Below are 21,596 nucleotides of genomic sequence, written 5' to 3'. Positions count from 1 at the left end.
TCAGAGCCTATCCATCCGTGATAAAAGTGCTCCACACCAGTATAACCTAAAATATCAGATAAAATTGTGTAGCAAATCAGCTCTATGAAATATTAATAATCAATAATAACTGGTTATAATTGATTATGGATATTTGGATCAGTTAATATAATTAACTTAATGTAGTAAAATTAATTTTTACTTCAACCCACCTGTTTGCCCTGTGGACACTAAGCGTTAATTGTTTATTAATTCTAAGAAATATTCATTTCCTGGGAAGGGAAATGTCTTTCTTACTGTACAGTACTGTTAAAGCTATGGTCTACGATTTCAAAGATTGTTCATTATTAATAACCTTGTTTAGATGCTGGTTATGGTTCTACAGTACAATCCTAACAATATGAAGAGAAAAAAGAATGAAAAAAATTCATTCACTCTATTGGGTGTACAGCTGCAGAGAAGTTGACCAATGTAAGCTGTCCGGCCAGACAGCTTACATTGGTCAACTGCTCTCATCCAATCACCAGCTCCACTTGAAACTCCGCCTGGCGCTCGCGTCTCCACCCCACCGCACCCGACCCCGCCCCCCTCCTGCGACATGAAATTGCGCGAGCAAGCAGCTGACAGTCTATGGTAGCTAGCTAAGTAGCATCAGATCAGCAATGGATAAAGCAATGGATAAAAAAATAAACAACAGCGGCAAGCGGCCCCTGCTTGCCCCTACTGAAAAGTTTGAAAGAAAGAGAAAGTCTGTAGAGGAAAATGTGAAGAACGCCGGACTCTAAGTAGGATAAATATAGGGTTCACTATTGACCGTTGGAGGAAGCTTCAGGGAGATCTGGGACTGAAAACCGACGCTGACACGGATGACTTTTTGTTGAGCTGGTAAACATTTATTTATACTTTTATGGTGTGACTAGACATGTGCCGGTATTCGGTAATGCGATAAATCGCGGTAATGAATATGCACGATATTGTTATCGCGGGGACTTCGAAATACCGTGAAAAATAATAGATCCAAATTTAGATTTTTAGAACGCGCATCAGCTTATTTTCCATCAACCGCTTAAAAAAACAATGCGTATATGCTGCGCAAAACACGTGCGCACTTTGATGTAAACAATCCCCACATCACATGTATAAGCACTGTGTGAATGCAGTGTGCACTCTAGTCTAATGTAAACAATCCTCACATGGAAAAGAAGCACGGCGGAAGGAGGAACGCTGCCGACTATTTATCCCCCGCATGGCTGCCAACTCTCACGCATTCAGCAGCTTGAGACTCACGCAATTGACACTTTCACACGGTCTCGCGCCACACATCCATTTTCTCACGCAGAGAAAAATCGCGGAGCAAAGAGGACACTGACACCGACAGACTAGACAGAGCAGGTTACTTTTGATATGAAAAAATATCAGCTCTCAGGTTTTATAACGAAATTCAGACAATTTTGTTTTGGTGCTTGTAAATGACGTGACAGATCGCGCGCCTCAGTTCAAGTAAACAGATCATCTGTTACTTTTTATTAAAGATACAGTACAACCCACCGAAAGGTATACGTACTTTCGATCAATCAGTGTTTTTCAACCACGGAAAGAGGTCAATAACACTGCAGGAGAACAATTATGTCACAGAACGTTACATTTACCTCAGGAAAGCCATTTAATGTTAGTTGACTATAAGAAAATAGCTATAGAGAGGAGTATTTTGCTAAATATGTGCACTATATTACATATTTTAATATATGTTTACTTGTCATTATATAATTGTTATTATAATGAAAATTACGGCATATTACATTTTTATATTTATATTATTATTATATTTATATGGTATGCATTATATTTAATTTCTCTCTGTATGTTTACAGCATTATGTGAGATATATTTTTTCATGAAAAAAAATTAAATGCAGGCTATCTACTGTAGCCTACCTAATATTTATCCAAATGAGTCAATATTGAATCAAGATTGAAATTAAATCCAAGAATTTAATTGAAATCATGAAAATTGTGTTAAGCAATAATACAAACAGTAGCCTCAGTAACTGTACCATGTAAACATTATAACATGTTGTCACTAAAAAATAAAATTAATGTTTTGACAATCACAATTACACATTGTGATGCAAGTTTTTTTTAGATACCCCCAATCCGTCTGTTTCTCTTGTGCAATTAAAATATCGTGATAATACCGCATACCGTGATAAAAGCTCAATCAATTAATCGCAGCATGAAAATTTGATACCGGCACATGCCTAGGTGTGACGTGTTACATAAATAGCTTTTTATCAGTCTGACAACATGCTCATGCTGCCGGTCGGCATTGGAATGTTAGCCGTTTAGCATCGCCTATCACGGGTCAAAGTAATTATATTTCTTGAAATGCTTGAATATATTTCAGTGAGTGACATTGTTCAGGTCGTTTCCCGGTGGGAGGGATCAGGTAGCACAGAGGGGAGGGGTTTGTGTGTGGAGGGGTGGGATGAGTTTTTTAAAACTTCACAACCGTCTCAGGCTTTCTCAACCGATTTTGAACATCGTAGACTATAGCTTTAAGAGCATGTAGTCACAATCTAAATCATAAGGTAAACTTCATATGCAAGCAGAGAATCAGAACCAAATACATATTGTGCACAAGTTTTATTAACAAAAAACACGAAAACATAACTAACATACAAACAATTACACATTCATTCATGCATTCAAAGGTAGATGGTTAAAGTGACAGAATGAAACCGGAGGTAGGAAATGGAACTATGGAAAAGATCCATTTAACTATGAAAAGAACCATCAATATTATCATTTTCAAAGCACCTTCCTAAAAGCATACTTGCATGGCCTTGTTGAAAATTGACGTTTGTTGGTTCTGTGAGTGTCAAATGTTGAAGTTGCGATCATTTTCTTCTCCGTTGGATGAAGAAGGTATGATGAACTTGTGTGGTTAGTTCGACTCTGTTGGGAGAGTGAAGGCTGTTGGGGTGCTAGTCTTTTTGGGAAATCACTTTCCAGAGATCTTTGATGCCAGAAATATTAGACTTTATTTTACAACAAAGCCGAGCATCCCCTGCAGGAGATCACTTCCTCCAGCATGAGCGCTCCCGATCTTAGCTTGGTTCAAACTTATATACATACATCCTTTTCCATACTTATAGATATGTTGGGGTAAAGGTCTTGTACCACGTGACTTCTCAGAATATAATTTTCTGCAGCATCAACATTCAAGGTCTTTTTACAGGCCTTCAGTCATTCACAGAGGACATCCAAAGTCTCACACAGAGGAAATAATTGTGTATTCTTATTTAGCTAAATTACTTATTTTCGAAATAATAAAATCTTCAACAAGGCCTAGAAGGCTGTGGTCACAGCCTGCTGGGGGCCCCGGTGGGGGGGTCCATGCCGACATCAACCTGAAGAAGCAGCAGTGAAGGCCAGAGGAAGAGAGGACTAACAGAGCCAATGGTAGGAGTTGCGATGGACTTCTTCTGCATTGAATGAAGGCGTTGTGCCAAACTGCTGGTGTTGTCCTGGATTCTGTTGTGGTTGAGAGAGTCCTCTCTCTCCTGAATGAGCACAAGACTGGTTGTGAGTCCAGGCTTGCTGCCCTGGGGCCGGCTGAGGCCACGCAGGACAGCACAACACCGCAAATGTACCGAGAAGTCAAGAGAGGAAATGTTGGGTGTAGATGCAATATAAAGACTGAGAAAGGTCCCACCTCTAAGGGTTGGCTCGGCCAATAAGAATGGTGGAAGATCCGAGCAGGAGAATTTGGTTTATTGCTCTTTGTTTCAAGGGTGCTCATTTGCATGTGTAGGCTGGAGGGGTGGTAGCTGATGAAGAAACTATGATAGATTCTTTTAATACTAATATGTTGTTGTTATCGACATATCATGTACACAGTCATTTCGATCTTCAAAGTACCAAGTTATAGAGACCAAACATTGTATAGGTGAGGTTACATTGACCATTGGTTCTATTATAAAATACTTACAGTATCAAATACATAGTACACAAGACAGTAAATCATTCCCACAGTTTCTGGGACGTATGTTCATTTAGATCCGTTCGTCTATGATTAATGCAGCAAAGTTTGTTTTCAGGGGCCCTGACCACATTCTTAACAGCAATAAAACCAACTTATCTGATCGTAGTCATGGTTACTAAGACCTTCTTGCCCTCACTGGGGGATGGACCACAGATCCCAGAGTGAGTTTTAAAGATTGTTTGGTACATATACCAAATAATTGTGTCTAATTTGTCTCAGTCGTTACAATTGTTAAGATGGGTGGCATTTGATCATAATTTAAAAACAGGGCTCCTTAGGATTCAGGAGATGGGTAACTAAAGGTTCGACTGCATTGTGCACCTTTGTTGCACAAGGAAAATGTAAAAGTTTTGCTGAATTAAAAGAAAATTATGATTGGGAAAAAAAATTTTTGTTTCGGTATTTATAAATAATACGGGACTATTTTGAAAGGGAGTTGTAAAAAATGGAAAAAAATCGGTAGTAGGCTACGGAGCCGAATACAATGGTAGAGTTGATAGTTTATTCCAATACAAAGAATAATCCCAGAATAATCTCTTCTCTCTATCGGGCCATAATGGAGAATTGAAAAAACACATCTAGCTAGAAATGGGAAAGATTTCAACTTTATTGACTAAAATATCTTGTGGGACATCAAATACAGTAGTCCCATAACAACACACTGACTTACTGAAGTCATATAAGTTTTGTTCCAATTATTAAAACACATTAACAGGCCGTGGATACAAGCTTTGTCTAATAGTCTTCTGATTTCATGTTGAATGCTCAAAGGAGGTTAAATGGAAAATAGACACTGATCTGTGATCAGGTTTTGTCTTCATGCCCTCATGAGTACAATGACAGAACTACAAGAACACTACTAAATTAATAGAGATTGGATACAAACAGCAATTCAGCTTATATCTGTTTTGGATATTACATTTCTGTTTTGACTTGAAAATGAGCATCACAGTAAAACAGTAAAATACCATTCGTGCATAAACTAAATGATATTCATGAGCAAACATTTGTTGTGTAGGGATAACCAGCCCATCTGCTCAAAATTACACAAACAGTTATAGCTATAGGTTATCAACACATGATAACTCATCTTAAATTGATCAAAGATTCATGACTGAATGTACATTCATTCATTCATACGATTCACACTGCTTCTGTTTTGTTATGCCAATATTGCGCAATCACACAATGACAAGATCTAGTTTCATTGTATGATAATATTTAATTCTATAGTATTCAGTGTATTCTGTAGTAATAGTGGCTGTGGAGGCTATCCTATAAGCCTCGGCATAGATGGCATGGTGTTCTCAACTCGTAGCAGAAAAATCCTGAGTCCAAACATTAGTTCTCTTTGGGCGTTGTTCCCATTTATTATAAAGGTAAAAAAGGGGATAATTCACATAAAATGTACTTCACCCAGTGCAAAGTAATAAAGTGCTGTTGGTAAAGTGGGTGCTCACGGCTACGGTAAGAACCGTGTGTTTCCCGCCATCCACACCTTTTCCTGACTGATTGCCACACCTGTAATATACCTAACTCCCAGTGACGTGTCACACCCAGTGCAACACTCCTACCAAGTGGCTAGAATAAGTAAGAGCAGTATTAACCTATGCAGAAAAGGTGAATGTATAAATGGCTCCTACAGTGGCCTTTACTTATAGCATAATAGTCATCCTTAAGATTTAAATATCGACTGCAGTGATATTAAAAATAAGGTTTTTTATTGGCATCAATGTCCATGAAGAACCAACTTACACATTGCACTAAAGGTTCTTTACATTATTGAAATGTTAATTTACATTATGAATAACATATTTTTAAAGAACTGATCACTGAAAGGTTCTTTGAAGAACCAGAAATGCCTCTTCTATGGCACTGCTGAGAGAACCCTCCTTTTATAACCTTTATTTTTAAGAGTGTTCTGGTTACGTAGTTTACTGATATTGAAAACTTTCAGCTATATTTTGTTTATTTCTCAGGTGTGTTTGGGGAGACGACAAAAGTGTCAGTGAAAGAGGGAGATTCTGTCATTCTGCAGTCCAGTGTCACTGAAATACAGAGCATAGATTTGTTGATGTGGATGTATGGATCTCAAAACTCCATTATCGCTAAAATCAAGGGGTGCTTCTCATTTCTTATTTGTGCATCCTCGTTTCCTTTCCTCGCTTCCTTTCCTAGCGCCTCAGCTCCTCCCCATATAGGTTGTGAGGGAAGGACGCAAGGAAAGAAAATGAGGACAGAGGAATCGAATGAAAGCTTTTTTTATACATTGGTATACTTGATCACTTGAGCGTCACTTCATAGTGTCATCAGCAGCGCTCAAAGGATCTGCCCTTATGTTGGTGAAGTTTGTTTATTTAAGAAATTCATAATGAATAATAATAAAGCAAGATACCCTGTTGAAATATGTGAGATGTGTGGTTTATAAAAACAGCAAGGGTAAAGTACAAATTCAAATTATTGTCACCGATGTGAAGGGGGAGGAGAATATATACGTGCGTCACGTTTAGTCAATAAAACACTTCCGCATAGGATACAGCTGTGTATCCTCACTCATAACTCCTCTGAAAGCCTCCTCACTCCTCGATCCTCGACTCCTCACAGTGCAATTAGAGCATTGAGATGTCCTTCAAGATGGCTGTGCTTGATTTGTTTCCGGGTCATAGGATGGAGGACAGAGGAGCGAGGAGACAAGGAGGGATATTGAGAAGCACCCAAGGGCACAGCTCAGACAGTCTCATTATACTGTCAGGGATCAATCAAACTCGTTTCAGTCCACCACTCAAAGATCACTCTCTCCAGAATATTAACCTCACACACCTGTTCATCATCAATTACCTCATCAACCAGCTAAATAAAACACTCACTGTGATTTCAGTCTTTGTCAAGCCTCCAACACAGACCATTACCCATTGTCTCCCGAAGTCTCTGAGTCATCCAGTGTCCGTTAAGTAACGTATACTCACCTGTGAAATACTAATCTCTGTATCCTTGTTCCGCTGTCTCCAGAAATCCTGTCTGAATCCATGTTTCCCAAGATCTGGTATTCACCTGAGTGTCCTGTATTCACGCTGAGTTCTACTTGCTCGTGGCTGCATCTGAAAGAGAAAAGACAAGTATTAATGAACTGTGACTGCTTGACATCAACTAACCTAAGGAGGAACTGCTCACCTGTAATCTGCCCCGCACGTAGTGATCATCACCGAATCTTCACCTGAACTTTGAATACTCACCTTTGCACTTGTTTCACATTAAATAAAACTGCATTTGGATTCACTTACCTCTGTCTCCGTGCCTGTATCCTGACATATACGATGTTGACGATGGGAGATTAAAAGACAGACTGCAGCTGGACAATAAGACTGGATCTCTGACCATCAGTGACATCAGAACCAAACACTCTGGAGATTATTATATAAAGATCATCAGCACTGAGACCTTAGTCAATACATTCACAGTTACTGTCCATGGTGAGTAGCTCAGATCTATTGATTATATATAGGTTAGGCCTATATGTTATCCTTTTAAAATGCACTATACATTGCATAACTGTTCCTGTTTGTTTTCCAGATGTTATTTTTGCAGGGTTGGAAAACAAGAGAGAAGGAGATTCTGTGACTCTACACACTGGTGTTACTTATTCACAGAAACATGATCTAATACAGTGGACGTTTGGAACTACGAATCCAGACACTCTTATAGCTGAAATGAACGTAAAGATTCATGAGATCACATACAGTCCTGCTGAGAGATACAGAGAGAGACTACATCTGGAAAATCAGACGGGATATCTCACCATCAGAGACCTCAGAACCGCAGACGCTGGTGTTTATCAACTACAGATCTCCAACAGTAAAGAGACCTTATACAAGAGATTCAATGTTTTTGTTGGTCAGTAGCTCATGTTTAATCATGTTAAATGAGCATTTCCCTCAAATCGCATGAGCAATTTACTTATACTAATAACTTTCTCTCTTCAGCCATTCCAGATCCAGGTTTATCCGCTGATTATATTGTGCTGATTTGTGTTTTTCTCCTGCTGTGTGTGGCTGTAGTTCTGGGTTTGATTTACTACCAGTTCATATACTCTAAACGGAAAGGTAATCATTATCTACAGCTAATATAGCAAAAGGACTAAACCTATATAAGGTTTTAAAAGTGTATTTCATTTGCATAACTATGTTTTCTTCAATTGAGCAATACTGTATCTTTACCGAATTATACAGTGGGTGATCTTAAGAAAAACAGGAATTTACAGTCGCTGTAAAGCAGTCTGAATTTCTTGTTCTCACCTAACATGAAGTTCTAGAATCATATAAATGCATTTTGAAAAGTTACTTTTAAAATGAATTGAAAACCAACAGAAAAAGAACATCCCTTTATTAGGAATGCACCTTTAAATTCTATTTATTTAGGCAGCTCACTAGGAGATTTTGCAGGTTTTTTTCCTGTGAATTTAAAAAAATGAAACATCTCCATGATGTTGAGAGTCAGAAAAAAAAGGGTCAATGAACAATGCTTTTGAATCAAATTGAAAACCAGTATCTGAGAGAAGATCTGTTTCTTGTTAGAACAGCTCAATTACAAATGCAATTTTGACTATACCTGAAATATGAAACATCTGCTAAAACTTTTTATATCTTGGTGCTGAGACAGATAAGAAAAAAACGGTGTCAGTGACGGAGGGAAATTCTGTCACGCTGAATACTGCAACTGAAATCCAGAGAGAGGATGAAGTACTCTGGACATTTGGACCGCAAGACATGGTCATCGCTCAAATATACAAAAAGGCCGGTAACATTTGTTACACCAACGACGAGCAGTTCAGCGACAAACTGCAGCTGGACCAGCAGACCGGAGATCTGACCATCAGCGACATCAGGATCCGAATCTCTGGAGATTATCAGATGCGGATCACCGGCAGCAGAGCCACCAAAATCAAGAGATTCAAGGTTATTGTACGAGGTGTGTGGGTGAAATACTTTAAATACCCTACAGTATTGTCTGTAAACGTGTTCATCTATTCATTTTACACTTCATTGGGTTCTAAAGTGGGTTTTGAGTTGTTCACCTGCACATATCAACATGCTTTGTTTCTCTTTCTTTATGAAATTAAGTGGACACACTGAAATTCACGGAGGGAGAGAGTCTGTCCATCTAAAGACTGGTATTGCTAAAATACAGAAATATTATCTGATTCTGTGGAAGTTTGAACCTAAAAACGCCCTCATAGCCAAAGTTGATGGGCAAACCAATGAGACGACCGTCTACGATGTTGACAATGATACATTCAAAGACAGACTAGAGCTGGACAATCGAACTGGAGATCTCACCATCACAAACACCAAAAGCAGCGACTCTGGAGTTTACGAAGTACAGATGAAGAGCAGCAATAAAGCTTCATACAAGAAATGTAACGTTCTTGTCTGGTGTGAGTAGCTCAAGATAATCACAGTATTGATAGTGCGGTTTACGTGCACATTCACATGTTTCTCCTCTATGTTTCTCTCTCTTTGGTAGTTAATACGCTGAAATATACAGTTGGAGATTCTGTGACTCTACAAACTGGTGTTTCCGAACTGAAGAATGAAACAACCTTTTTAACCTCATGTGATTCTTTGTTTTCTTACAGAAAAAGAAAGAAATACAGACAGATGCGATGAGCAGGAGGTTATACGCTTAACTTTTATCTTAAACCCACAACAGTATATAACTGTGAAAGTTGGCACATGTTTTTGCACAGACATTTATATGACATTATGTACACAATAACATAATTTATGTGCTATTGTACCTTGGTGCTTGTGAGCAAAACCAAATGTGATTATAACTGATCTTGGTTCAATAATATATATCATTATAAATATTAATGAGGCTCTAATAAGTCTGCTTGGGGGTTTATTGCCCGTCTTTTTTTTTTTTAATGGTCTTGCTGTTTGTGTTTCACTCATTTTTTTGTGTGCTCCTTGCATTAATTGCTTTTGTTTTATTCTTATTTGCAAGTTATTTGGATAAAATGATCTACTCAATAAATAACTGTTCATATAAGGTATAGATACTGCTGGTATTAATATCTTAATATCTGTTTGTAAACCACAATCTGATGAAGTCTATTCTGGAAAGATACTAATATTCTCTAGTTTAATTCAATAAAATAGTCAGTTAATTCACCTTAAGGCGCAGTCAAAATAACCATTCTTTGTCCCTATTGACAATGGACCTTTTTGCCCACGAAATTTCACCAAAATGTTATCCCCTACAGACCTTTTTCTTACCACTGAGCAAAACAAGTTTACCTACTTGATATTTGCTCTACTTAAATGTAAAAATTAATCTAAAAAACATTTTTTTTGCAAACTCATTAAAGCTACAATATGTTTGTTTGTTTTTCGCTGCTAGGGGTCGCTTACTCTTACAATAACAAAGTCGTAGATTGATGACGCAGTGAATAAGCGGAATCATGGAACTTGTTGTCATGCCGATGGATCTAATAATGTTAATGGATGAGTGAAAACATTGATGTTTTTTAACATGCCTGTAGTATTAAGCAGGGCGCGATTGCTTGTTATGAGAGACAGATATCAGCGCCACACGTGAGTCCCACGGATATAAAGGAATGAGGATTTAATTCTACCGGACTACCCGTAAGTGCAGAATTACTACTCACACAGGTCAGTTTATTAGATGAATGAAACTTGTGAGATAACGCAGCGCTGTTTCACTTGGTCTACACACTATAACACTAAACCTCATTTGAGTGTGTTGAAAGTTATAATGTTATTCTAGGTGTTAGTTTGTTGGCTATATGAGACTAGCAGTAAGCTAGATCAACATTAGAATAACTTACAATGATCATATTCTAACATTTCATCATGTTGAGGTATTTAAAATGTATTTGTTTTATGTACATTTGCTCACTTGTCTAATAAAGTACAAGCAAGAGCGGCATCTCTGTCAAGTCCAAGGTGCCGTGCACAGAAGCTGTGTGAGAAGGGGAAATCTGTTGATTGTTGAGTGCCAAATAAACACAGAGATGGACAGGAAAAGGTCAAAGCCATCAGGTTCCCAATTTAGAAAAAAAAGAAAAGCAGAAGAGGAAAAACGAGCAAAAGATAAAGGTATGCAACTATGTTCTCTCTGTATGATTACGGTACCAATGTCATGAATGAAGGGCTAATGTTAATTGGTGGGTATAACTCTGTTAGCCTTTTTGCTATGATGCTTGCAATGCTTATACAACAATAATTCGGTTTTAACTCCACAAACACGAGATCTAATTTCACCATAATATTGTGCTTTGCAACAAAACTGTTACAAGTTCAGTTATTATTTATTTCCATCAGTTGGGTTAACGTTAGGCCCTGTAATTAGCCAACGGAATTTTCACATCTGTAAGTAGTTTCAAAGACGAACATTTGCTATTTATTTGCTACAGCTCCATTTTGTAACAAAGTAACAAGTCATAACTAAAAGTGTGCCATGCATAGAATTTCGAGGCAGTAACCAAGGAGCTAATGGTTTGTGTGATGAAAGATTTGTGCTATTTAGAATATTCTATATTTTATTTGTATATTATTCTTAATATTTTATATTATTGTTGCGCTATGCTCTTGTTACATTTTAATATATCTGATTGTATATATTTTTGGCACATTAATAGTGGGGGTCTCGTCCAGAGGTGTAATTCAATGTAGAACCGCCACTGGATGGGTACTACAACCCCAAATCAGAAAAAGTTGGGACATTTTGTAAAATGCATTAAAATCAAGAATCTGTGGTTTGTTAATTCTATTTAAACGTTTTATAACTGACAAAAGTACAAAGAAAAGTTTTCTAATGTTTTAACTGACCAACATAATTGTATTTTGTAAATATGAACAAATTTTGATTTTGATGGCTGCAACACACCCCAAAAAAGTTGGGACAGAGACATGTTTACCACTGTGTCACTTCACCTTTCCTTTTAATTACACTTTTTAATCATTTGGGAGTTGAGGATACTAATTGTTGGAGTTTTGCTAGTGGAATATTTGCCCAGTCTTGTCTGATACAAGACAGCCGCTCAACAGTCTGTGGTCATCGTTGCCTGATTCTCCTTTTCATGATGGGTCATACATTTTCCATAAGAGACATATCTGGACTGCAGTAAACAGGCCGGCACATCCCTTCTATGGTGCAGAGTGTCTAGAAACCACTCAGTTTTAGCAGGTGCAGAATGAGTCCTGGCATTGTCTTGCTTCCCAGGAAAGATGTAATCTTGATGGCAGTTTTTGTCTCTGTACATCCAAATACATGCCTCTATGTCAATGTTACCTTCACAATAATGCAAGTCACCCATACCGTTTGCAATGATGCAGCTCAGTACCAGCACAGATATTTGCTTTTGCACCTGTCGCTGGTGAAAGTCTGGTTGGTCCCTTTCGTCTTTGGGACTGAGACCTCGGTGTCCATTTTTTTCCAAAAACAAGCTGAAACATGGACTCATCTGACCACAGCACACATTTCCACTTTCTTCTAGAGCATCTGAGATGAGCTCAGGCCCAGAGAACTCGCCGGCATCTCCACATAGAACTGATGTAAAGCTTTCTCCTTGCGTAACAGAGATTCAAGTGGCATTTCTTAATGCAGACTGTGTTCAGTGAAAACGGTTTTCCAAATTACTCCTGAGCACATGTGGCTGTATTTAACGGATAAGCATGATGGTATCTTGTGCAATGCCATCTGAGGGCTCAAAGGTCACACACATTTAACAGAGGTCTCCTGCCTTGCCCTGCACAAATTGAGATTTCTCTGGATTCCCTGAATCTTGTGACAATATTATGTATGGAAGATGATAAAAGACAAATTCTTGCATTGAGAAATGTGATTTTTTAATTATTTGACATTTCTCTCATGATATTTGGCACAGAGTGATGAGCCATGACCCATCTTTGCTTAAAAAGACTGAGAAGCACTTTTACACCCAAACATGATACCCTCAACTATTACCAACTCACCTGCTCATTGTGGACTGTTTCAAAAGAGTTGGATAATCTAATTTGGATAATCTTTTCACTTTTATTTGGTCTCTGTCCCAACTTTTTTGGGGTGTGTTGCAGCCATCAAAATTTGTTCATATTTACAAAATACAATTATGTTGGTCAGTGAAAACATTGGAAAAACTTTTCTTTGTACTTTTGTCAGTTAAAAAAAGTTTAAATAGAATTAACAAATCACAGATTCTTGATTTTAATGCATTTTACAAAATGTTCCAACTTTTTCTGATTTGGGGTTGTATTTAAAATTGTGAATTTCTCTGATTTTAAAAATTCCTGGGAACATTTAGGATAATGCACACAATTGAAAGAAATATATAACACTGTGCAAGTGGTTTTTGGATATTTTGATACAAATTTCTTACATATTGTACCTTTAATGAATATTTTTTTCCACTAGATGGACAGCATATTTCCGTTGTTATTGGTTTCTCAGGGACAAATCAGTGACCAGCCATTACTGATATTATAAAAACAAATTTGTTTCCAATGACCACAAGGTCGGAAGGGGTTAATATGTCAAGACCATTACATATAAACAATTTTAATTTCCACATTAAAAACAAATTTCAAATAGTTAAGTGCTCTACAAAATGTATGTATTGTTTTTGATTAAATTGGATTGAACAATTCAAGGACACAAATCTTTAAAATGATTCAAAAGCAGCCCAAGATTAGATGTAAAGTTTATTGTAAATATTGCTTGCCATTGCCGATGTTAAAAGCTGAAAAATGGAGCATGTTTTTCTTCATCTTCTCAGTTTTTCCACTTATCCAATGATCTAAAATGAACAAAATGGCACAAGAAATATGAAATGAAAACAGAGTATTATAAGATACAGTCATGATATTGATTATTTGTTAGTTCCTTATGTAAAGTTATTCTAATGACAGTATAATTGCACTTACTCCACTAATCCAGCTGCTGTAGGCAGACACACGAGTGAAGACTGTTGGCTTCTGGTAGGCATTACAACCCGATGATGACACAAAGCTGGTCACACCATGGACAACGTACTGACCGCTGACCTGACAGTTCAGAGGACCGCCAGAGTCACCCTAAAAACAACACAACAGGAGACCAAATTAGACATTTTACTGCAGTATGAAGCAGTTCATGATCTGTTTGCTAGCCAGTCTTTCTCACCTGGCATCCAGACAAGCTGCCGCCACCAGCGCACACCATGGTGTTCTTCACGGTGCTTCCCCACCAGTCGCTACGAGAGCAGGTACTGTGGGCCACCACGGGCAGGTAGGCCTGTTTCAGCTGAGCGGAGAGTGAACCACCAGCTGCATGATCACAACCATGAGAGGAAGGAATCAGAAATCAGTAGGCTACATGCAAATGATTTCAGCCGACGTCAAAGCTATATGAAGTGAGACTGACTCTGAGTGCGGCCCCAGCCGGTGATGTAACAGTTGTTGTTGTGGGGCAGAACCTGTCCAGAGGGTGGAAGGCTGGCCAGCTGCACATATGTGTTCAGAGAGGCATCAGAGGACAGACGCATAAGAGCGATATCATATCTGAAAAACAAAGAACACACATCACAGACTACAAGGCGCATTTCTTTTCTCATACTAGGGGGTTCTTTAATACCATCATGGATGTTGTGTCGATGATGTAAGTCAAGGTAGTCATGCATGAAACTTATGTCAAAAACTCAGTCTCTATGCTGCTTTGATATGTGTAATTGCAGATATAGTAGTTGCATGTGCAGCATTAAAGTTAAACGCGTAACTGTTGATATATGATATGTTTACTGTCATTATAGCAAAAATAGGGTAACACTTCATTTTAAGGTGATGTAGTTACATGTTATGTACTTTTTATATACAACTATGGTAATTATGCATAATCACAAGTAACTAAGCCTAAACCAAACCATAACCCTATAGCAAGTGTAGTTATTACTTACGTGTTTGGGTAAGTACAATATAACTACATCACCTTAATATAATGGGTTACACTTTATTTTAAGGTGTCAATGTTACAGTGTAATTATATATTTTAGTACTGAGTAATAATAATTAACTACATGTACTTACTATAGAGTTAGGGTAGGATTAGGGACTGTTCGTAATTTATTTAAGGGGCCACCGGAGGAGTTTTGAGATCTGTAGTCAAAAAAGACTTGACCCTCCCTTCGCCAGTAATAAATTTTTCTATGACCCTCCAAAATGACTGTGAAAAAAGACATGACCCTCCCCGATAATTTATTGATTACGTAGGCTACTGGTTTGCGCTTGGCAATGATTTTCAGATAGCCATTGTTTTTTTTTACAACCAAACGACTAAACTCCTGCTTTCTCATCTTACTAAGGCTGTAACGATAGACCAAACCTACAATTCGGTTCGTATCATGAATATTTATTTTAGATTTTTTTTTTTAAAAATCATGTTTTCGGTGCTGATGCAGTAGTGACGCGTTCATGTAACAAGGGTGACCGTGGCGCTCCCATTAAGGTCTCTAAAAGCTGCCACAAAGAACCGGCAAAAGTAATGATTATGAATATGTCAAATATAGCAAGGAGATTGCTATATAGTTTGATTTTAATTGTTTATTAATAAACAAGGTTTTTCTGTGTCAGTGTGTCAGCTTCAAGATGAAGTTGACGATGCTGACTCGCGATCTTCACAGTAACGCGCCAGAGAGAAATGCAGATTTCATACGGATTAGCCTACATAAGCAGAGAGCAGTCTGTTTTTCGTTTTTAAATGTTCTGTTTAAAAGTAGACATCAAGTTTTCTATATTTCTCAAGTCTGTGAGGCAAGTACATTATACGCTGAGTTTCGGTTCATTTATGAGACGAGAGTCCAGTTCACGCGCCGGCGACTCCGTGTCATGATGATCTATTATATTTACTTCTTATTTATTAAATCCAGGCAATTGGTTGATGAAACATTAATTAAAATTAAGATACAATTAATAAAAAACGAAATTTACTTTAAAGAAAGGCTTTGTGCTTTCTGAAGTCTCTGTGAAAGTTTTAAAGTCGCTTTCAGAGCGGTCATGTCCGTAACGGAGAACTGTCACGTCCGTAACATTGTTTTTTTCCTCATAAATGCAAACACGAAAAATAAAATAAAAAATAATATTTTATGTTCTGTGGAGGCCGACCATTCTTCATCCGGTTATTAGCCTACTTTTGTTTTGCGCAGTGTAACTCATAGAATTATTAAAAAATATTTTGCCACCTAAAAGATTTGTTGTGTCACGTCACATGTGTATTTCACTCATATTAAATATAAAACGCATGTGTAGACTGATATTTTTCTAATGTCTTGACTCCTTTATTAAGGGGGTATGGATATATAAATAGACGTTTCAGTATTAAATGCATTTTCTGATAATTTATATTTCAAGTTTTGACTGCAAATTTCACGTCCATAACTGCCCAATTTTAAAGAATTGATCCTCAACTAGTTTTTTGGTGTAGGTCTGCGTATTGTATTAGCCTATGTTAACTTCAAATAATTCTAATAGCCTAATTTAAAAATGTGGTAGCTCTACGTCTAACACATCACACTCCACTGTTATGGTGGCAATTTCAGTAGATTTACTCACTAACATTGTTGTGGAAACCCAATAAGAATGGAAACTAAAATATGGTATATCGTACAGCGCACATTCTATCAGCTGCAGTTCTGGCGCCTCAGTCCCAATAAACTCAACGTACATTCATATCACATGTTAATGCCGCGGTAGAGTTACATTCACAGGACACTGCACTTATTCGCAATCAAAAAAGTTCATTACTTGATCGTGCTTTAAAGCTATGCCGGGTAAACATTTAATTGGCGTTCTGTACATGATGCACTTTTTCTGAGCGCGTACTGAAGTGCGCGCGCACTGTCAGGCAGCGCCAAACTGGATTTTTGTTGGGTCAGACCCATCTGATAGCGATGGGGGGACCGAGACCGAGAGAGCTACATAAAGCTACATGGAAAAATATGCACCAAACAAGCCAGTTTGAAATGTTGCTGTTTTCATGAATACAAAAGTTGGGTGACCCTCCCCCTAGACTAAAAAAAGTTGAATGACCCTCCCCTCAACAAAGAATAAAAAGACATGACCCTCCCCTATTTTCCTCCGGTGGCCCTTTCCATAAATACCGAACGGTCCCTTAGGGTTTGGTTTAGGGTATGTTGCATGTAATTATGCATAATGTACTGTTATTACTATGTAAGTGCATGTAACATATGTGACAAGGACACTGTAAAATAAGCCAAATATAAATAAATAATAAATAGAGAAGGTGGTCTGACTGAACCCTAAGTGTAGAACATGAAATATTCATCTGAGTTTTTTAATTTATTTATAATTTTACCTGTATATTACTATTATCTTTAAATCCTCCTCTAATAAAAAATGGTCCATTACAATATAGAAAAAAACTAATATAAAGTTTTACTTCTACTACTACTAAAGTCCTCTAAGGGTATTTTGACTACAAAACTATTATTCAAGATGTCGTTTGTTAGCGCTAGCGGAGTGATACAAGATACGAAAATAGCGCCAAAAATGAGGCGAATAATATACACCGCTGCTATGGGTGAACAGGTGACAGTTATTAATAGTAAATCTGTGACAGGTAAATGCTGTGGTTGACCAATCACAATTGAGCATTTCAGAAAGCCGCGAAGAATTATCGACACAGTAGTGTGCTGCGCACGTTAAATGGTGGAGATATTACATATTAATTACATTAAAGGTATTTACTTTATGTAGTATTACTATACTATTATTGTTTGTGTTTGGTTGTATTAATCGATACAGTCTAGTTTGTTGTGTTAAAAGTTATACGTGTATTCGTAGATATAGTCATGTATACAGTGTATATTGTGTTGTATATTATATACGCACCCAGAAGCCACACTGTTTCTGTTCCAGTTGGGGTGGATGATGACTTGACTGACGGTCATGTATTGCTCGCGACCCTCGTGGTTGTAGATGTCGTGGTCGCCCAGGACAATACGCCAAGTTCTCGAGCTGCACAGAAAACAAGTTGAGAAGCATAGGTAGATAGTAAGGAACAAGTGAGCACTTTTTAATTGACGCTGTCTTAAATGCACGACATTTCCATTGACTAGTCAGTGTGGTTTCTGATTAAATGCGAAAAATGGACAAAATTAGAAGAGTGTTGATGGTTAATACACAGCTGTTTGATTCCATTCTACGAGTACCATCAAAAATGTTTTGTAAACACATTGAAAGTGTATCACATCTGCCGCCAGAGGGCGAACTGCAACAATCCTATGAACAGGCGTGCTTCAGATCAAGTATAGACCTTATTCACAGCAGCGCCATCTTTGATTTTTAACGGGAATGAAAGCGAGGCTGTGAGGGATAGACATTCATCTCTTCAGTCAGAGGGTTGTACTGTTTATGTTTTTGGATTGTTCTGCTGATGAACCCAGCAAAAATATCTTTAAAAGAAAAAAATCTCTGAACAACATGAGCTGTGGAAAATTATAAGTGATCTAGGAACTTTATACATCTTTTTACAGCGGATGCTATTAACACAGCTATAACATTCATGGCGCTGCTCTGAATAAGGTCAACAGGTCTCTTCAGGACAGTAATTGGAGTTGGGCGAGGCCATAATGGGGTGTTTTTGACCACATTACCTGATTTGCCCAAGTCACAGTGACAGTAGGGTTTAGGGGTAAAGCGCATCATTTTCATTCCATTATTTAGAATCACCCACCGGTTTGAAAACGGCCACAAATTTAGAAACGCACACTTTTGTTCTGCAGAGACCTCAAACTCCTTCATTTTCATACTCATCATGTGATCTGTCTCAGTTTATCAGATGTTTATGTTTTTTCTTAACCATTTAGATACAAAAAACATGGATTTATTACGTGTCAACGCAGTGGGCGGCTGTCATCACCCAATTCCTTCTGATCAGAGACCCACCACAGGTATGATGGTAGCTGCCGCCGGACAGGTACTGGAGAGAGATCTGAGGAAGAGACGTGATTTAGTTAGAATTTGAAAATATGAAAGGATTATGAATTTCAATATAAGTGTTATTTTTTAACGTTAACGGGCCGATTGGACTTTATTGATGTTGGAAAATCCAGTTATAAACAGCTTCAAGTTTTATAAATGTATGGCCATTCTTGTGGTACCTGCTTTGTAGACCACCATCTTTGTTGATCTTGTTAGTGGGACACCAACAAACCTTTACTATATTTAGAAAAATAGCTTGACCACCTTATGGTGGTACTACCATGTACATTTAGTTGTGGAAAACCACCAAAATAAGCTTAGTTATTGATATTTAAAAGGATTTGTATTGAGTTAATGTCATACCTGCCAGGGCCAGGAGTTGGGTCTTGCCACCTCTCCACCCACGACCCGCTCCTCAATGGTCTGATCCTCCATGTATCTGGGCTCAGCCAGCGCTGGACACAAAAAAAAACACACTCAGACATACTAGGAGAGTAGTCATTTTGTAGTTTGAGCCCATATAGACTGAGCTGAGTACATTTAGTAGAACTGAAGTGATTTAGTAGTTTTCTCAACAGAAAGAGAGAGGTGTCTTACCCAGGGCGGCCAGCACACTCAACAACAAGATCCTCAGCATGTTTGCAGTCTGTCTGGTCTTTCTGCACTCTGAACTGTTCCATCATCGTCCATATATAAGCCCACAGAAGTTCACAGCTGTACGGAACAGGGGTTTACTCATGGCTGATGCCCACAGGTGTGTGAATCCCACATATCACCACTGCCAAGGCCAATGTTCCAGTTGCAGAATAAACTTGTTTATCTAGTTTGGCACAAAGGCTTGCCCTGCGTTAGCTTTGAGTTAACATCTCAGCTTCTGCACTTTTGCACCTGTTATAAAGTTCATGCATGGTTTAATCTGCTGCATGTCATGTATTATTTAAATGAATCAAAAATAGACATTTAATTAGATGTAATTTATATTAATATAATTGTTAATGTTTTTATATTTTTATTATAAATTAATATTTGTTAATTTACTTAAAATGTATTTATATTTTTGTTAACATCAAGATATTTATGTTATATTTATGTGAACCTATAAGGAATGTGTATATTTTAAGTTTTTAAAAGTATGAAATTCCAAATATATACAAAAACAAACCTACTATATGCAAATATAAACATTACATGCATAATAATTATTAAAGAATTATAAAAGTCTAAATGTTTAAAGTTGTTTTAGCCGGTTAGCTTGTGTAGTTTTGGATACACGTCAGATAGCACGTCACACTACAGAACTTGCAAATGAAAGTATTTCATGTTAACCATTTATTTATTTATATAAAGTATATTAGAACAAGTAAAAATTATCAAATATTTATAAAACAATAATTATTATTTTCTATAATTTTGTGTATTTTTTATATTTTGTTGCCATTTTATGTACTAGACATTTTTATCATGTAGCTTGGAACTATTTAAAATAATTAATAAGAAAATCTAAATAAAGCTGTGAGCTAGTTTTAATAAACTAGCGCTGTTCATTTATGCTGACGATCTGTTCTTTTGTGAATCGTAGGGAGTGTGTTTGTAGGTTTAGTGCTGATATTGATAAGGAAATGTGACCTCAGCATGATAAGACTTATATCTGGCTATTCCAGGAGTTTAGTCACAAATGTCACCTGCAGATTAGAATGAAGCGTTATGTACACTATTGAACTTTAAACGGTCTCATATAAGATCTCTTTTGACAGATTTCTGCGCTCTTTACCAAACTTTAAACACATTTACAGAGATACTGTGCTTGAACATGTCTCTATATCAGTGCTGAACTACTGAAAATAGGATTGATCCTGCTGTCAGAGTAAAGCCCTATTTATACTTCTGCGTCTTGAAATATAATATACTTTATATCTCTTTGAATGAGGTGCAGTGTCAGTTCTCCTGTTGAACACTAGAGGGAGGCAGCACACAGCAAACTCAAACATGCAGACTGAACTGAACTCTTCCAGAAACGTCCATTGGTGTCACTCAGACTCTTCTGTTAACTTCTTTTCTTTTTCCATGCTGAAACAAACACCATAGATAGATAGATAGATAGATAGATAGATAGATAGATAGATAGATAGATAGATAGATAGATAGATAGATAGATAGATAGATAGATAGATACAGGTATGCTACTACACTGATAGTGAGTTTTTGAGTTGCTGACCACCGCTGACCTCAATGTGATGACGTGAGCTTTCACCACGGCTGAAAACATTCTTCTCACCTCTTCCTCTCAGAGGTCACACACTGGTCACTGATGTGCCTTCGAGAAACATCTGATCAGGTCGGACTGAATTGTTAATCTTTTGTGTGTTTTTTTAAAACCTGTTTTTCTATTATTTTTGTAGTTTTTTCAATAATTTTTTAAAACTGGATTTTGTAGCATTTTCCAAGGTAATATGTAAACATTTTCCAAAATAATATGTAAACATGTATGTAGTATGTAATATGTAATATGTATGTAAACATGGTTAAATAAATACACATATGCATAAATACATTTATTGTACAAAATGAGGTAAATGTATA

At 37.3% G+C, this 21,596-nt stretch overlaps 2 protein-coding genes across 2 annotated transcripts; one reads left to right on the top strand and one right to left on the bottom strand.

Annotated features, from left to right (window-relative positions):
* Positions 1 to 7,337: 7,337 nt before the first annotated feature.
* LOC143735486 (uncharacterized) lies at positions 7,338 to 9,614 on the top strand. Its single transcript, XM_077225688.1, has 6 exons — positions 7,338 to 7,493; positions 7,594 to 7,875; positions 8,004 to 8,123; positions 8,680 to 8,988; positions 9,141 to 9,454; positions 9,544 to 9,614. The coding sequence occupies exons 2-5, from the start codon at positions 7,731 to 7,733 to the stop codon at positions 9,182 to 9,184; spliced, it is 618 nt and encodes a 205-aa protein (XP_077081803.1). The 5' UTR covers positions 7,338 to 7,493; positions 7,594 to 7,730; the 3' UTR covers positions 9,185 to 9,454; positions 9,544 to 9,614.
* A 4,118-nt stretch (positions 9,615 to 13,732) lies between these two features.
* LOC143735472 (elastase-1-like) lies at positions 13,733 to 19,718 on the bottom strand. The gene is made up of 8 exons (XM_077225663.1): positions 19,614 to 19,718; positions 19,380 to 19,471; positions 18,926 to 19,026; positions 17,925 to 18,050; positions 14,446 to 14,582; positions 14,206 to 14,348; positions 13,968 to 14,117; positions 13,733 to 13,840 (listed from the first exon to the last, which is right to left on the bottom strand). The coding sequence occupies exons 1-8, from the start codon at positions 19,651 to 19,653 to the stop codon at positions 13,829 to 13,831; spliced, it is 801 nt and encodes a 266-aa protein (XP_077081778.1). The 5' UTR covers positions 19,654 to 19,718; the 3' UTR covers positions 13,733 to 13,828.
* Between the last annotated feature and the right edge of the window lie 1,878 nt (positions 19,719 to 21,596).

Source organism: Siphateles boraxobius, unplaced genomic scaffold, assembly GCF_051911475.1.
Source record: "Siphateles boraxobius isolate OS27281-9 unplaced genomic scaffold, OSU_SipBor_1 13, whole genome shotgun sequence".
NCBI lineage: Eukaryota > Metazoa > Chordata > Actinopteri > Cypriniformes > Leuciscidae > Siphateles > Siphateles boraxobius.
Note: the sequence above shows the minus strand (reverse complement) of the source record. Positions and strands in the feature narration are given on the sequence as shown.

Bases quoted from the DNA above. Each gene is read 5' to 3' on its own strand.
- LOC143735486 (XM_077225688.1), top strand. From the start codon at position 7,731: ATGAACGTAAAGATTCATGAGATCACATACAGTCCTGCTGAGAGATAC. The intron at 7,876-8,003 runs GTAAAGAGACCT...TTCTCTCTTCAG, and splicing joins TCAACTACAGATCTCCAACA to CCATTCCAGATCCAGGTTTA. The intron at 8,124-8,679 runs GTAATCATTATC...GTGCTGAGACAG, and splicing joins CATATACTCTAAACGGAAAG to ATAAGAAAAAAACGGTGTCA.
- LOC143735472 (XM_077225663.1), bottom strand. From the start codon at position 19,653: ATGCTGAGGATCTTGTTGTTGAGTGTGCTGGCCGCCCTGG. The intron at 19,027-19,379 runs GTATGACATTAA...TCTCTTCCTCAG, and splicing joins CCAACTCCTGGCCCTGGCAG to ATCTCTCTCCAGTACCTGTC. The intron at 18,051-18,925 runs GTAATAAATCCA...TTTTCTGTGCAG, and splicing joins GCCGCCCACTGCGTTGACAC to CTCGAGAACTTGGCGTATTG.